General features: G+C 34.2%; 4 protein-coding genes across 4 annotated transcripts; 3 read left to right on the top strand and 1 right to left on the bottom strand.

Moving 5' to 3' along the window:
* The first annotated feature begins 248 nt into the window (after window positions 1-248).
* LOC107491586 (uncharacterized oxidoreductase At4g09670) lies at window positions 249-2,758 on the top strand. Its single transcript, XM_016112460.3, has 3 exons — window positions 249-561; window positions 646-936; window positions 1,890-2,758. Exons 1-3 carry the CDS (start codon window positions 385-387, stop codon window positions 2,508-2,510), a joined length of 1,089 nt encoding a protein of 362 aa, XP_015967946.1. The 5' UTR covers window positions 249-384; the 3' UTR covers window positions 2,511-2,758.
* A 376-nt stretch (window positions 2,759-3,134) lies between these two features.
* Window positions 3,135-5,709, top strand: LOC107491585 (uncharacterized). The gene is made up of 4 exons (XM_016112459.3): window positions 3,135-3,658; window positions 4,709-4,934; window positions 5,185-5,309; window positions 5,461-5,709. The coding sequence occupies exons 1-4, from the start codon at window positions 3,395-3,397 to the stop codon at window positions 5,530-5,532; spliced, it is 687 nt and encodes a 228-aa protein (XP_015967945.1). The 5' UTR covers window positions 3,135-3,394; the 3' UTR covers window positions 5,533-5,709.
* Window positions 5,710-7,670: 1,961 nt separating this feature from the next.
* On the top strand, window positions 7,671-10,603 carry LOC107491480 (laccase-15). Its single transcript, XM_016112318.3, has 6 exons — window positions 7,671-7,861; window positions 8,033-8,184; window positions 8,310-8,548; window positions 8,628-8,756; window positions 8,853-9,809; window positions 10,284-10,603. The coding sequence occupies exons 1-6, from the start codon at window positions 7,754-7,756 to the stop codon at window positions 10,412-10,414; spliced, it is 1,716 nt and encodes a 571-aa protein (XP_015967804.1). The 5' UTR covers window positions 7,671-7,753; the 3' UTR covers window positions 10,415-10,603.
* A 566-nt stretch (window positions 10,604-11,169) lies between these two features.
* On the bottom strand, window positions 11,170-13,035 carry LOC107491588 (uncharacterized oxidoreductase At4g09670). The gene is made up of 2 exons (XM_016112462.3): window positions 12,498-13,035; window positions 11,170-11,950 (listed from the first exon to the last, which is right to left on the bottom strand). The coding sequence occupies exons 1-2, from the start codon at window positions 12,960-12,962 to the stop codon at window positions 11,330-11,332; spliced, it is 1,086 nt and encodes a 361-aa protein (XP_015967948.1). The 5' UTR covers window positions 12,963-13,035; the 3' UTR covers window positions 11,170-11,329.
* Between the last annotated feature and the right edge of the window lie 144 nt (window positions 13,036-13,179).

The raw sequence follows: 13,179 nt of genomic DNA, 5'->3' as shown, positions 1-13,179 counted from the left end.
TATTTAGGTTATTACTTTGGTGGAAATATTTGTTGTGTGCACCGGTGGGAATTTTGATAAAATATTAGATATTTTGTAGAAACAAGAACACGTGTTCGGCGAGATAGCACTGATTGAAGTGAAAATGATTAAATATAAGAAAAAGTATAAAATACTAATATATTATCTATCAATTTATGATCTTGACAGAAATGGTGTTGTAAATATAATTATCGCTGTTGTTGTTGTCTCTTAACCTTGTCTCTTAACCGCAATCTCTAATCTCTGATAACAAAATCATTTCCCTGATAAAATAATATACAACGATATGATTTAGATTCCATAACAACCATACGTTAGAAGCAGCAAGATCTACACAGCAACAAGCTAACTAAGTCAACAACAATGGCAGAAGAAGCAAGTCCAGTACGATTTGGAATCGTTGGTTGCGCTGACGTGGCTAGGAAGGTCTCAAGAGCCATAACTCTCGCTCCCAACGCCACCATCGTCGCCGTCGGAAGCCGCTCCCTCGATAAAGCCACCAAGTTTGTAGCCTCCAATGGTCTCCCACCCAATGCTAAGGTTTCTTCAATCAATTCCTTCGATTAATTAAGTAACTAATTGGACTATATGTTACTAATGATTAATTAATTTATGTTAATGAAGGTTTATGGTTCATACGAAGGGGTTGTAGAAGACCCTGAAGTTGATGCGGTTTACATGCCACTTCCAACAAGCTTACATGTGAAGTGGGCGGTGCTTGCTGCTCAGAGGAAGAAGCACATCCTGCTTGAGACTCCGGTGGCTCTCAGCGTTTCCGATCTCGATAAGATCTTGGAGGCTTGTAGATCCAACGGTGTGCAGTTCATGGATGATACCATGTGGCTGCACCACCCTAGGACCACCAAAATGTTTCACTTCATCTCAGATCCAAATCACTTTGGTCGACTTCAATCGGTATATATATATATATATGAACATTATGAACAATAATGCTTTACCTATACTATCTATTATACTAATTCCATTCAATTATTTAAAGAAAATGGATAAAATTGACTTTCCATTATAGCAGTGGATTTTGTGAGTAATAGCCGCTGGTCTTGTGTTTAAAATTGACTTCTATTTATTATACCAAGAAAAAAAATGATTTAGAAATATGATTCTTTATACCAAGACTTCGTATACTGTAATGACAACACTTTATCATATAAAAAAAGAAACTTTTCCAAAAAAGCACCTAAATTACCTTCCTCTTTTTGTTTATGTGTGTATATATTTTGTACGAGTTAATATTCAAAATCTTTCTTAAAAATATTATGTTTAGAGGAATGGTGCATCAGAATTTATTATTTTTTTAAAAGTATGAAATAAAATATGTTGTTGAATTATTAAACTAAAATAATTAGACTAAAAAAATTGAGTTAATAGTTAAATAATGACAAAAAATAATAAATTTTGATCGCCTCCTAACATTTTTCTTATGTTTCAAGTTAAGAAACCCTATTTGTACACTAAAATAAGCTACTAGAATCAACCACCAATGTATTTGTTTATAAATATATGTGTGGTTTAATTTATTTTCAATGTATATTTTATATTGGTTGCTGACTTTGATAGCTGATTTTGGTGTATAGCATAACCTTTCAAGTTTCAACAGATATCAAATGTTTTAAATTGGTTCTTGAAAAATACATTTGTTCAATAGATGTTTTGTTCGTGAGTTAGTTGATGATACATGACATGAATCTTTTTGTGATGCGATTTTTGAATGACGAAGTTAGAATGTATGATTTTTTGAAACCAAATTGACAAGCAAGTAATCTTTGATCCTTCAAGACCACTAACCGATGTAAGTGCATATGGTTCAAATTTACTTACTGATTTCTTTGTTTGTTACATGATAATAGGTCCACTCCACCTTTTCTTATGGAGTTACTCCTTACTTTCTAGAGAATGACATTCGAGTGAAGCCAGATCTTGATGCTCTAGGTGCACTTGGTGACATTGGGTTCTATTGTATAGGCACAATTCTCTGGGCTTCAAGCTATGAGTTACCTAAAACAGCAAGAGCATTGCACAAACCCACATACAATGATGCTGGTGTCATTCTAGCTTGTGCTGCTTCTCTATCCTGGGAAGATGACAAAGTAGCAACCTTCTATTGTTCATTTCTCTCGGACATGTCAATGGACATAGTTGCAATGGGGACAAAAGGGTCATTGCGTGTTCATGATTATGCCATTCCTAACCAAGAGAAAGAGGCCAAGTTTTCAACAAGCTCAAACTCTGATTGGGTTGAGCTTTCCATTGGCTGGGCTCCAAATCCAAGTGAACATGTAGTTCACACTGATCTCCCTCAAGAGGCACTTTTGATTAGTGAATTTGCACGTTTGGTTGGGGAAATTAAGTACAATAACACAAAACCGGAGGACACGTGGCCAACTATTAGCAGGAAAACACAACTGGTTGTGGATGCTGTGAAGGCTTCAATTGATAATGGTCTTGAGCCTGTTCAAATTCAGGATTAACTAGTGACTCTAGTTAGCTTAATTCGGAGTGTTGTCTTTTATCATCAGTTAACAATAATAATGTCTCAAATCCAAGTCTCATTTCATCACAATCTTCAGGTTGATCTTTCTATGCTTTCAGTTACTTTATTTGAAGAGGTTTATCAGATTTGGCTATATTGTTTTTGTAATGTATATCCAAGAATTTTCGACACTTGCTTGAGCGAGCAGGTTACTTAAGCACCAACAAATACAAGTTGGTTGTTCAAGCTTCAACTCTTTTTACTTTTATTTCTTTTTTACTAAAGATAGGAGATTCGAATCTGCGGCCTCTTAATTGAGTATAAAGAGACTATGCTATTTGAGCTATAATTCATTGGCTTCAACTCTTTTTATTTAGTTGCTAAGTTTTAACTATTTAGTATTTACAGTAAGTCTAAATAGGTCATTGACTAATTGGTTATTGCATGTATAAGATGAATCACTTGTTTAAACGAATTAATGAATTAATTTAACTACAGTTATAGATTAACAGAGTCCAATCTATTTTTTGGTTATAGGCCCAAACCAAAGTCTTGTCTATTAAGTATTTACTTTCTTACAATAAATTTGGGTTGACTGAATAGTTAACTCACTGAGTGGAAGTCATAAAAAAGATTTACTTTCCTCACTCTTCATGGAAAAAGAAAAAAGAAAGAAAGAAAGAAAGAAAAGGCTAAGTTATGAAAAAAAACCTAACTAACTAACTAACTTTCCGAAAGGAAAGCAGAGGAAGGGGAAGTTTGGACTTTGGAGTAGGTTCCTTTCCTCCTTCATCACATGGCAATGGCATGAGCAACGACATTTGTTTCTGGAATTGATTTTGTTGTTGTTGCTGACGCCGTAAAAAAACACAACACAGCATAATGATGATGTCGATGTCGCGAAACATTACCAAACGCTTCCTACTAAACGGTAAACAGACGCCGTTCCATGCACCTTGCCCACCAGCTGTTCGACCTTATGACCGTATCATCAACAAAGCTTCCTTTTCTTCTTCTTCTTCTTCTTCTTCTTCTGCCACGTTTGGCTTTGTGGGTTGGTACCTTCGTAAGCTTGAAGAACACCCCATTGTCACCAAGTGTCTTACCTCTTCTTTTATTTTCACTGCCTCTGACTTCACTTCTCAGGTAATACTCTTCACATACTCATTTTACCTTCAAATCTATATACTCTGTCTGTTATTTAACATTATTCAAGAACAAGTATTACTATTGATCATTGTTTCTGGTAACTTGTCTAGTTTCTTAGCAACATTATGTTGCTTAATTAGCCCATGTGTGTATTTATTTGATGACTTAGTTATGAGGCGTGAAAAGGTATTAGTTTTATAGGCTATGCTACATGTACATTAAAATCAACCACCAAAGTCAGCTATCAGTATAAAATGCATGTTGGAATATAAATACACATTAAAAATAAATTAAACCACACATGTATTTATATACAAATACATTGGTGGTTGATTTTAGTGGCTGATTTTGGTGTACAAATAGCATTTTTGTAGTTTTATACTATCTTATCCTCTGCGGGTTGTAACTGTTATTAGCAGAAATGCAGAATTGCAAAGATGAATTTCGTTCTGTTTTGAGATTTTGAGGTTGGCATTTGGTTGTTTTGTGCTTGAGAAAAATGCTAGTGTTAGGATCCCTCACTGTTTATATTCAACTTCAAACTTTTACATCATAAATTTGCAGGCCTGCTCTTTGTATCACACCATTTTTGTTTATGCAATATTTTTTTATTTTTATTTTTTAAAATAAATCAAGAGTATGACACTATGATAACCTCTGTTTGCTTTACAAATTGATCCTTTGATAATCTTCTGGTTCTTATGTTAATATCTTCATAGTGAATGATTATTAAAGTATGATAGCAATCACCAAGTTAGTTACTACTCTTTTTAACTCAATTGCTTGTGGTATAGCCTTACACATTGTTGAGCTGGTATCTGAAATAATTTGTTGAAAGATATGGACTGTGAGAGCATTGCATGATTTATTCTTCATTGAATTTATATTTTTATCGCTATTTTTCAATTTCTAACCATGGTCTAGGAATGCACTCTATTTATTTTTAACAGCATGGTTGTCGGTTAAAAATTGCCCGTTATTTTAACTATACTATCTTTGCTGTGGCATTTGTATCTTCACTAACATACTGGTTTATAAATTTGTTAGATGATTTCATCTTCTTCTGCTTCATATGATTTTAAAAGGACATTTAGAATGGCAGTATATGGGTTGCTAATCCTGGGGCCATCACAGCATTTGTGGTTCAATCATCTGTCCAAAATTTTACCTAAAAGAGATGTTTCCGCAACCTTGAAGAAGATTTTCATGGGGCAGGCTGTATTTGGTCCTGTCATCAATACTGTTTTCTTCACTTATAATGGTGCTGTACAAGGTGATTATTATTAACATTATAAATGTTGACCTTATATAAATCTTCAACTATACAAGTTTATGAGATTGTTCACTGACCTTATTTGCTCTCAAATTGTTTGAGTCTCATATATGGGTCTGTTTACCAGTTTCCAACTTTCCATGTCTCTTTCTAGCCATTTTAATTTCTGTGCTAGTTCTCAATATTTCTCTATAGCCTCTTTCTGGCTTTTACATTTTTATTCGAAACTTAGTTACTATGTCAATTTCAGGTGAAAGTGTGCCTCAAATTATTACCAGGTTGAAGCGAGATCTACTTCCGACGATGATAGGTGGTGCTATGTTCTGGCCTGCATGCGATTTTGTTACTTTCAAATTCGCTCCAGTCCATTTACAGGTTCGTAAACGCGGATGAAGTTGCCTTTGTTAATAACTTCTATGTTTATTTTGCTTTTCTGGGATTTTTAATTGATATATAGCTTCAATTCAGTCACTATTTTTCTTGCTGATATGCTAATGGTTTGGTATTGCTTTTACAATTGCTGCAGCCACTGCTGAATAGTTCCTGTGCATATGTGTGGACCATTTATTTAACGTACATGGCAAACCGAGAAAAATAAGAGCCATGCATTTGATATAAGGCTTGGTTTTTAGATTTGTATATTTAGTATTTACAGCCTAAGCAATTTCTTTCTGCTATTATTATTATTATTATTGCTTACCGTATCTATTTAGTAGTACTTTTTATGTTTTTCTCGTTTTCAATTTGTTATTAAATTTCTTTTGTACTCCATATGATATGCACTTTGTATTCTTTGTTCTTTGTTCCTTTTTTGGTATGAAAACCTCTTTTAATACCAAACTAAGTCCAGATTCAACAGCTCACTAATAAAATCTGCATGTTTCCACAACCTGCCAGGGATATTTCTAGTCTCTTTAGCTAAGCAATTAGCTGGCTAATCATATTCTAGATTAATGTTTAAGCCTTTAAGGGCGTCTTCTTGTGTTTTTCTTTTTTTTTTTTTAACAAAAATCATAGGATTGATCCTTGAGTTGAGGTGAATATGTAATGTATACTAGCAAACGGTAATGCTAGGGGGAAAAAACGCAATAATTTACCTTATTTATCATCAATTAATTATTATAAGTTTACAACAATTAATAAATATTAAATAAAGCAAATTCTGGTTGTTTTTTGTTAATTTTTTTGTTACCAAATATTTCAGATACGAGAGATCTTTTTTCGTTATAACTTATAAACTTATAATAACTTTCTTTGTATATTAAAATATCATAAGCTAAGTTTTAAAATTATGAGATTTAAACCTAATACCACTGATTAAGATTTAAGTAGCTATCTCTCTACAAAAATCACATTTGTTATTATTATATACCTTGAAGAAACAAATGGTGAACTGGTGAATTAATTAATCCACTTATTCATTAAAGACAGAGGCTACTATATTTTTGAGATAAATTCATTAATAAAGGATCAATCTACATCGTTTTTTTTTTCTTTAAATATAAACAAATACCAATGATAACCATCTACCTTAGTTGTAGGAACGTAAATATGGGAAATAATTCAGAAGTTCTTTCAATTTTGATATTTGATGCCATGTTAACGAATTAAATTAGTCGTTTATATTAATAAAAAAAAAAACTCAAATGAAATTAGTGGCTTATATTGAAAGGCCAATTCTATGGTGCCTATGAATTGGTGTCTAAATTTTACTTAACTTACCTTTTGTAGTAAGTTTTGATTTTTTATAAATTATTTATTGTTATATCTTTTAAATTAAATATTATTTTTTAACCTTTTTTAGTAAATAGGCAACATCTTTTAGGCACCATATCATTCACCATATTGAAATGGTGCAAGCGAATGTGGGACCCGTTGACTGACACTACCTACCACATGAATGTTAGTTCATAATATAAAAAAGTAAAAAATAAAAAAAGTGAATTTGACATTGCAATTTTAGATCAATTTTTTTTTTGGTGTCTAAGATCAATTTTAATCCAATGCTAAGAGTTCTACTTTTACAATCTTTACTCTAAAAACAATTCGTAGTTATGTCCAAAATTACATTACTCATTGAAAAGAATATATCTTCTACTGACTATTGCAAATTCACCACCTATACACCATAGCAAGTATAAAACCAATAATACAGTTGAAGCACTAAAAAGGTAACATTATTCAATATTTGAGTATGGTAACTATGGCAGTTGAGAGAACAATAACTCAATCAACAAAGAGTGTACTACTTGTTAAAATGATTCATTGTAAAATTAATGAAATGTCCAACAAAATAGAAAAGAGCAATCCCCATTTTTCTTTTTTCTTTTTTTTTTTAACATAAACAAATTCAATCCATACCCATATACTTCAGATTCAGGAAGTAATTCATAAATTCTTTCAAACACTTTTAATTCCACAAGTTTAATGTAGTAGTGTAAAATCCTAGCTAAAGAAAGAAATAGATAACACATTTAATTCCACATGGTGTAAAAGCATTTTGTTAGAATGATTCTTATCCTCTATTGTAATAGTTAACACACACACTCTTATCCTGATTAAGATATTCTGGTTTGACAAAATGTTAGACAGCCAGAAATTTCATCTAGTAACCAACGTGATTATGATACATTTCTATTAACATGCATATTCTTCATGTATTGTAGTATTTTGTTGTTAACAGCAAGTAAGGTTACATCTTATTTATTTAAGGTAAAGAAATTTTCAAAAGTAAAGGATCAATGATCTTCTTCCTATTAAATGTCTCCATGGCATGATGGCAATGACATCTAGCAGGAGTTAAACATTTATTTTCTGTCATGAAAATGTTGTTGCTTGGCAAGAAAACTATCTTCCTACAAATTCTTTGGAGTTTTTTCTTCATTGTTGGTATCAATTCCCAAAGGCCAAGAGAGTACCATTTTGTTGTGAGTTTCACCACATCATAATTCATTGTTACCATTTAATTTGCAAACTTACCATAATTCCCAAGATTATGCATGAGATTGCATGCTGAGTACCATGGCCTTTGATTTGTAACACTAGAGTTTAGAGCATAGTAAACAACTAAATAATAACTAATTTGATGAATTTTGCAGGTGAGAGAAGCTAAGTACACAAGACTATGCTGCACCAAAACATTGTTGACTGTGAATGGAAGATTTCCAGGGCCAATTATTAAAGCCTACACAGGTGAAACAGTATATGTCAATGTCTATAACAAGGGGGAATTCAACATCACTTTGCACTGGTATTATTGATCTCTTAACTAAGAGTGTTCTCATGTATCATTTAGGAAATGTAGTTCATTAACGATTTATATGTATCAAAAAGAAATAGTTGCATTTAGCACATAATAACCGGTTTCTTGAGCAGGCATGGAGTGAAGCAGCCAAGAAATCCATGGTCAGATGGCCCTGAATACATCACACAATGCCCTATCCAACCAGGAATGAAATTCAGGCAAAAGGTGATTTTTTCTTTTGAACAAGGGACATTATGGTGGCATGCACATAGTGATTGGGCAAGAGCCACTGTCCATGGACCTATCTTTGTGTATCCAAGAACATCCTACCCTTTTCCCAAGCCTTATGCAGAGGTTCCTATTGTATTTGGTATGTAATCCATCCTCTATATAGTTATCCAATTACCTTTCAATGTTTTTCAATTTATTTATTTACTTATTTGTGATAGGAGAATGGTGGAAGAGTGAAATCAAGGATGTTTATGAACAATTTGTTATAAGTGGAGGAAGCCCTATTAATTCTGATGCTCTCACTATCAATGGTCAACCTGGTGACTTTTTTCCTTGCTCAAGAGAAGGTATGCTGTATGCATGAAGATTTCATTTCAAGCATGCTCAAATGTTCTTTGATTTTAGAATCTCTAACTGCATCAATTCTTTTTGTTTTTTCACAGAAACATTCAAGTTTAATGTAGATTTTGGCAAGACTTATCTGCTGAGGATTGTGAATGCTGCAATGAATGTAGTTCTCTTTTTCTCTGTTTACAAACACAGTCTCACTGTTGTTGGTGCTGATGCCGCCTACACCGAGCCATTAACAAGAGACTTCATATGCATAGCTCCAGGACAATCACTTGATGTTTTGTTGCATGCAAATCAAGAACCTGATCACTACTACATGGCTGCAAGAGCATATTCAAGTTCCTCTATTCTTCCTTTTGATAACACCACAACCACAGCTAGAATCCACTACAATGGATATTATATTCCAACTTCATCACCTCCATTACCTTGTCTTCCTTACTACAATGACACAAATGCAGCTTTTGATTTCTTAGGAAGCCTTAGAGGCAAACCTGAGACATACCCTCATAAAGTCCCAACAATAATCACAACTCGAATCATTAGCACTATTTCTATCAACACATTCCCATGCCCTGAAGGCCAGACATTTTCACAAACATGTGAAGGGCCAAATGGAACACGTTTAGCAGCTAGCATGAACAACATATCCTTTGAGTTACCAAACATTTCCATCTTGGATGCATATTATTACTACTTAAATGGTGTCTACAGTAATAATTTCCCTAGTTTTCCTCCTTTGGTATTCAACTTCACTGCAGAGTATTTGCCAATGATACTAGAGATACCAAAGAGAAGAACCATGGCTAGAGTTATAGAGTATGATTCAACAGTGGAAATTGTGTTTCAAGGGACAAACTTGGTTGCTGGGATAGATCATCCTATGCATATACATGGAACTAGCTTCTACATTGTTGGACGTGGATTTGGAAATTTTGATGAATATGAGGATCCAAAGACATACAATCTAATCGACCCTCCTCTTAGGAACACAGTTCTTGTGCCTATAAATGGTTGGGCTACCATAAGGTACAGAGCTGGTAACCCAGGTATGTTTCATGAAATAACTTGTTTTGGTTTAATGTGAAATAATTTTATTAGTTTCATTATTTTGGATTTTTTGTTAAACAAATAAAACAGATTTATTACTTACTCATATGCTTATTTAAAAATATCTACATTTTTTTTTCCTTTTTTGTTACTATTTGATTGATTGTAATAACTTCAAAAGCTATAATACATGTATCTCGTTAGTAGTGTTAACAAGAAAAAATTATAAATATTTTTATAAAAGCATATATCAGTAAATAATCAATTTATTTTTAAAAAAATCCCAGTTAGTTTATGTGCTATCTATTAGAAAGAAAAGAGAGTAACAATTAGCAAGTTAGTTCAATTTATGAAACAAAATATGTATATGAAACACAATTCAATTTTAATTGCTCTTATCTATTTTTTTTTTCTACACCTATGTTGAGAACTGAAACTAATTGTTGGTTGAACACTTGTATTGATGAATTTAGGAGTGTGGTTTGTGCATTGCCACTTAGAACGGCACCTGACTTGGGGAATGGAAACTGTGTTCATTGTGAAGAATGGAGAAGGATGCGATGAAAGTTTACTTCCTCCACCTCCAGATCTGCCTCCTTGTTGAAGAATTATTGCCATTTAGGGCTCTTACTTTCTTTTATGCAAAAATAGGGAGCAAAAAAAAATTATTAACTATATATTAACTAAAAAAAATTAGTCACCTAAATTTTCTCACATATTAATGTTATAAGCAGTTCTATATAAGGATGGTAATACTACTCGAATCCGTGAGTATTCACTCGCCCCTACTCGCTTGGAACGGATTTTTAATAGAACAAGATCTTGAGCGAGGTGGGACAGGTTTAAGTAATACCCGCTCTTACCTGCCCGATATATATTTATTGGATTGAATAATTATAGAGGGAGGACGAATTTTCGAAAAAGCACATTAGGGATCAGCTTTTTACTACCTGCAGGTAGAAGTAGAGCGAGTTCTATGCGAATTATTATTGTTGGGTGGAACATGATCGGGAAGGGTAAAAACCCGCCTCATCGTCACCCCAAATTCTACATGACAAATTATTTATGACCTGTTCTGTAAAGTAACACGATAATTATGGTGCAGCATACACCAATTCATATATATACCATCATTTTTAACTTTTTGAGTAGATCAAATCGCCAATTTTCTAAATTGAATTATTAGAGCAAGAGCTACAGGATCCGGTCACAAATGAAGGCAAAATGTAATAAGTTGTTACAAGAAAAAAGCATTATTTTCAGTGCAAAACAATATCAAAATTAGTTTTTTCAATCTCTTCACATAGATGCTGAACTCTTAAAACTAGTTGTTGATATAGGAAACTGAGATTCCTAAAATGAAAACAGTAAACAATGAAAGTTGTGTTCATTCACCATCACCACCATTGAAATACACAAGCAACGAGTTCACAATGTTTTTAAGAACAGATTTTTGCAATGTCTCGAACAGAATGAAGGAAAAAATAAGCGTGACTTAAGCAGCAAGGTACAAGCTCCTTCATTCTTCAATTTGAACAGGCTCAAAGCCCTTTTCAATTGAAGCCTTCACAGCATCTAAGACCAGCTGTGTTTTCCTACTAATTGTTGGCCACTTCATCTCAGGTTTCGAGTTCTTGAATTTGATTTCGGTCACCAACTGCGAAAACTCTCTTACCATAAGAACCTCCTGAGGGAGATCAGTGTTTACTGTATGCTTGCTTGGCTGAGAAGCCCATTTTGTCACAAGGTCATCAAAACCTGACTCAGAAGCTGCATAAAACGATGCCTCTTTTTCTTCATAAGGGATGATAAAGTCATGAACATGCAGAGTTCCTTTTGTTCCAACGGCAGTTATGTCCATTGCCAAGTTGGCCATGAAGGAGCAATAGAAGGTTGCCACTTTACCGTCTTCCCAGTGCAGCGATGCGCCACAAGCCATTATCACCCCTGCTTTGTTGAACACAGGATTGCGCGAGGCAATTACAGTTTTCGGTAATTCATAGTTGGCAGCCCACAGGATTGCTCTAACACAATACCAACCTTCATCGCCAAGGGAACCAAGAGCATCAAGATCCGGCTTTGCGCGAATGTCGTTCTCCAGGAAATCAGGATCAGCAGCAAATGTAAAAAAGGTCTGAATCTGAGCAAACCAGAAAGATCCATATATCAACATAGAGCATACATGCAATATAAAACATTAAGATTAATATTATGTTAAATTAACTGTTGCAAACTTCGCCAGGAAAATGATGAATATACATCCTTAACTAAGACAAAATAAGAAAGCTGAATACAAAGCAAACAAAACTAAGAGTCACATTAGAAAGCAAAAGGATCAAATATACAAACAAAAAGCTAAACATGAGACTTTTCTTCCTTGCTTTGGCTTTTATACTACTTATAGAAACTTCTAAAGTGTTCCTAACAACATAATTTAGATGTACCCGCACGTTTTGTATCAAAATAATTGCTTACTTTGTATCTAGTACAAGCTTTTTTTACACACAACAAATAATCATCATCTGTTGACAAACAACTCTCTTGACTATCTCAATCAACACATCAAATATAAAACGCATTTATCAAAATTAATCTCGCTTCTACTTCCACTAAAAACTAGCTGTTTATTTCAAATAAATAAAAGTAAAAATTGAGAATATAAGGAAACTAGAAGTAACGTATATTACCGATTTGAGCTGGCCAAAACGGTGCGCATCGGAGAGAAAATCCTTCATCTGATTGGTCCTAGGGTGGTGCATCCACATGGTACCATCCATGAGCTGCACCCCACTGGATTCACAGGCCCGAATGATCTCATCGAACTGAGACGCATTCAAGGCCACGGGCTTCTCAAGCAGCACGTGCTTCCCCTTCTGAGCTGCAACCACGGCCCAACGCACGTGCAGGCTCGTCGGCAGAGGAACGTACACGGCGTCCACCTCGGGATCGTCCAGAACCTCCTCGTAGGAGCCGTACACCTTGGCGTCCTCCGGATAGCCGTTGGCGGCGGCGAAGCGCCGGGCCTTGTCGATGGAGCGGCTGCCGATGGCGTGGAGTGTGGCGTTAGGAGCCAGTTTGATGGCGCGTGATACTTTCCGGGCTATGTCGGCGCATCCTATCACGCCGAATCGGATTACCGGCGTTTCTGACATTTTCTTTGTTTCTCTCAGAAAAGACAAACGAAACGTTTCGGATAGCAGTGACTTGTGTCCACTGTCCAGTTTTCACTTCACTGGTAATATTATATATTTTTTAAAATTTTAACTTATAAAAAATAATAATATTCATATTTTATACAATTTTAAATTATAAATTTTTAAAATGTTATTTGAGTATTTAAAAAGAATTGAAAAAATAATTTTTATAATA

This window comes from Arachis duranensis, chromosome 5 (assembly GCF_000817695.3).
Source record: "Arachis duranensis cultivar V14167 chromosome 5, aradu.V14167.gnm2.J7QH, whole genome shotgun sequence".
In the NCBI taxonomy this organism is placed as follows: domain Eukaryota; kingdom Viridiplantae; phylum Streptophyta; class Magnoliopsida; order Fabales; family Fabaceae; genus Arachis; species Arachis duranensis.
This window is presented reverse-complemented; position numbering and strand designations above follow the sequence as displayed.

Bases quoted from the DNA above. Each gene is read 5' to 3' on its own strand.
- LOC107491588 (XM_016112462.3), bottom strand. From the start codon at position 12,962: ATGTCAGAAACGCCGGTAATCCGATTCGGCGTGATAGGATGCGCCGAC. The intron at 11,951-12,497 runs GTAATATACGTT...TGGTTTGCTCAG, and splicing joins GTTTTGGCCAGCTCAAATCG to ATTCAGACCTTTTTTACATT.
- LOC107491585 (XM_016112459.3), top strand. From the start codon at position 3,395: ATGATGATGTCGATGTCGCGAAACATTACCAAACGCTTCCTACTAAAC. The intron at 4,935-5,184 runs GTGATTATTATT...TGTCAATTTCAG, and splicing joins TTATAATGGTGCTGTACAAG to GTGAAAGTGTGCCTCAAATT. The intron at 5,310-5,460 runs GTTCGTAAACGC...CAATTGCTGCAG, and splicing joins TCGCTCCAGTCCATTTACAG to CCACTGCTGAATAGTTCCTG.
- LOC107491586 (XM_016112460.3), top strand. From the start codon at position 385: ATGGCAGAAGAAGCAAGTCCAGTACGATTTGGAATCGTTGGTTGCGCT. The intron at 562-645 runs GTTTCTTCAATC...ATGTTAATGAAG, and splicing joins GTCTCCCACCCAATGCTAAG to GTTTATGGTTCATACGAAGG. The intron at 937-1,889 runs GTATATATATAT...ACATGATAATAG, and splicing joins ACTTTGGTCGACTTCAATCG to GTCCACTCCACCTTTTCTTA.
- LOC107491480 (XM_016112318.3), top strand. From the start codon at position 7,754: ATGAAAATGTTGTTGCTTGGCAAGAAAACTATCTTCCTACAAATTCTT. The intron at 8,185-8,309 runs GTATTATTGATC...TTTCTTGAGCAG, and splicing joins TTCAACATCACTTTGCACTG to GCATGGAGTGAAGCAGCCAA. The intron at 8,757-8,852 runs GTATGCTGTATG...GTTTTTTCACAG, and splicing joins TTTTCCTTGCTCAAGAGAAG to AAACATTCAAGTTTAATGTA.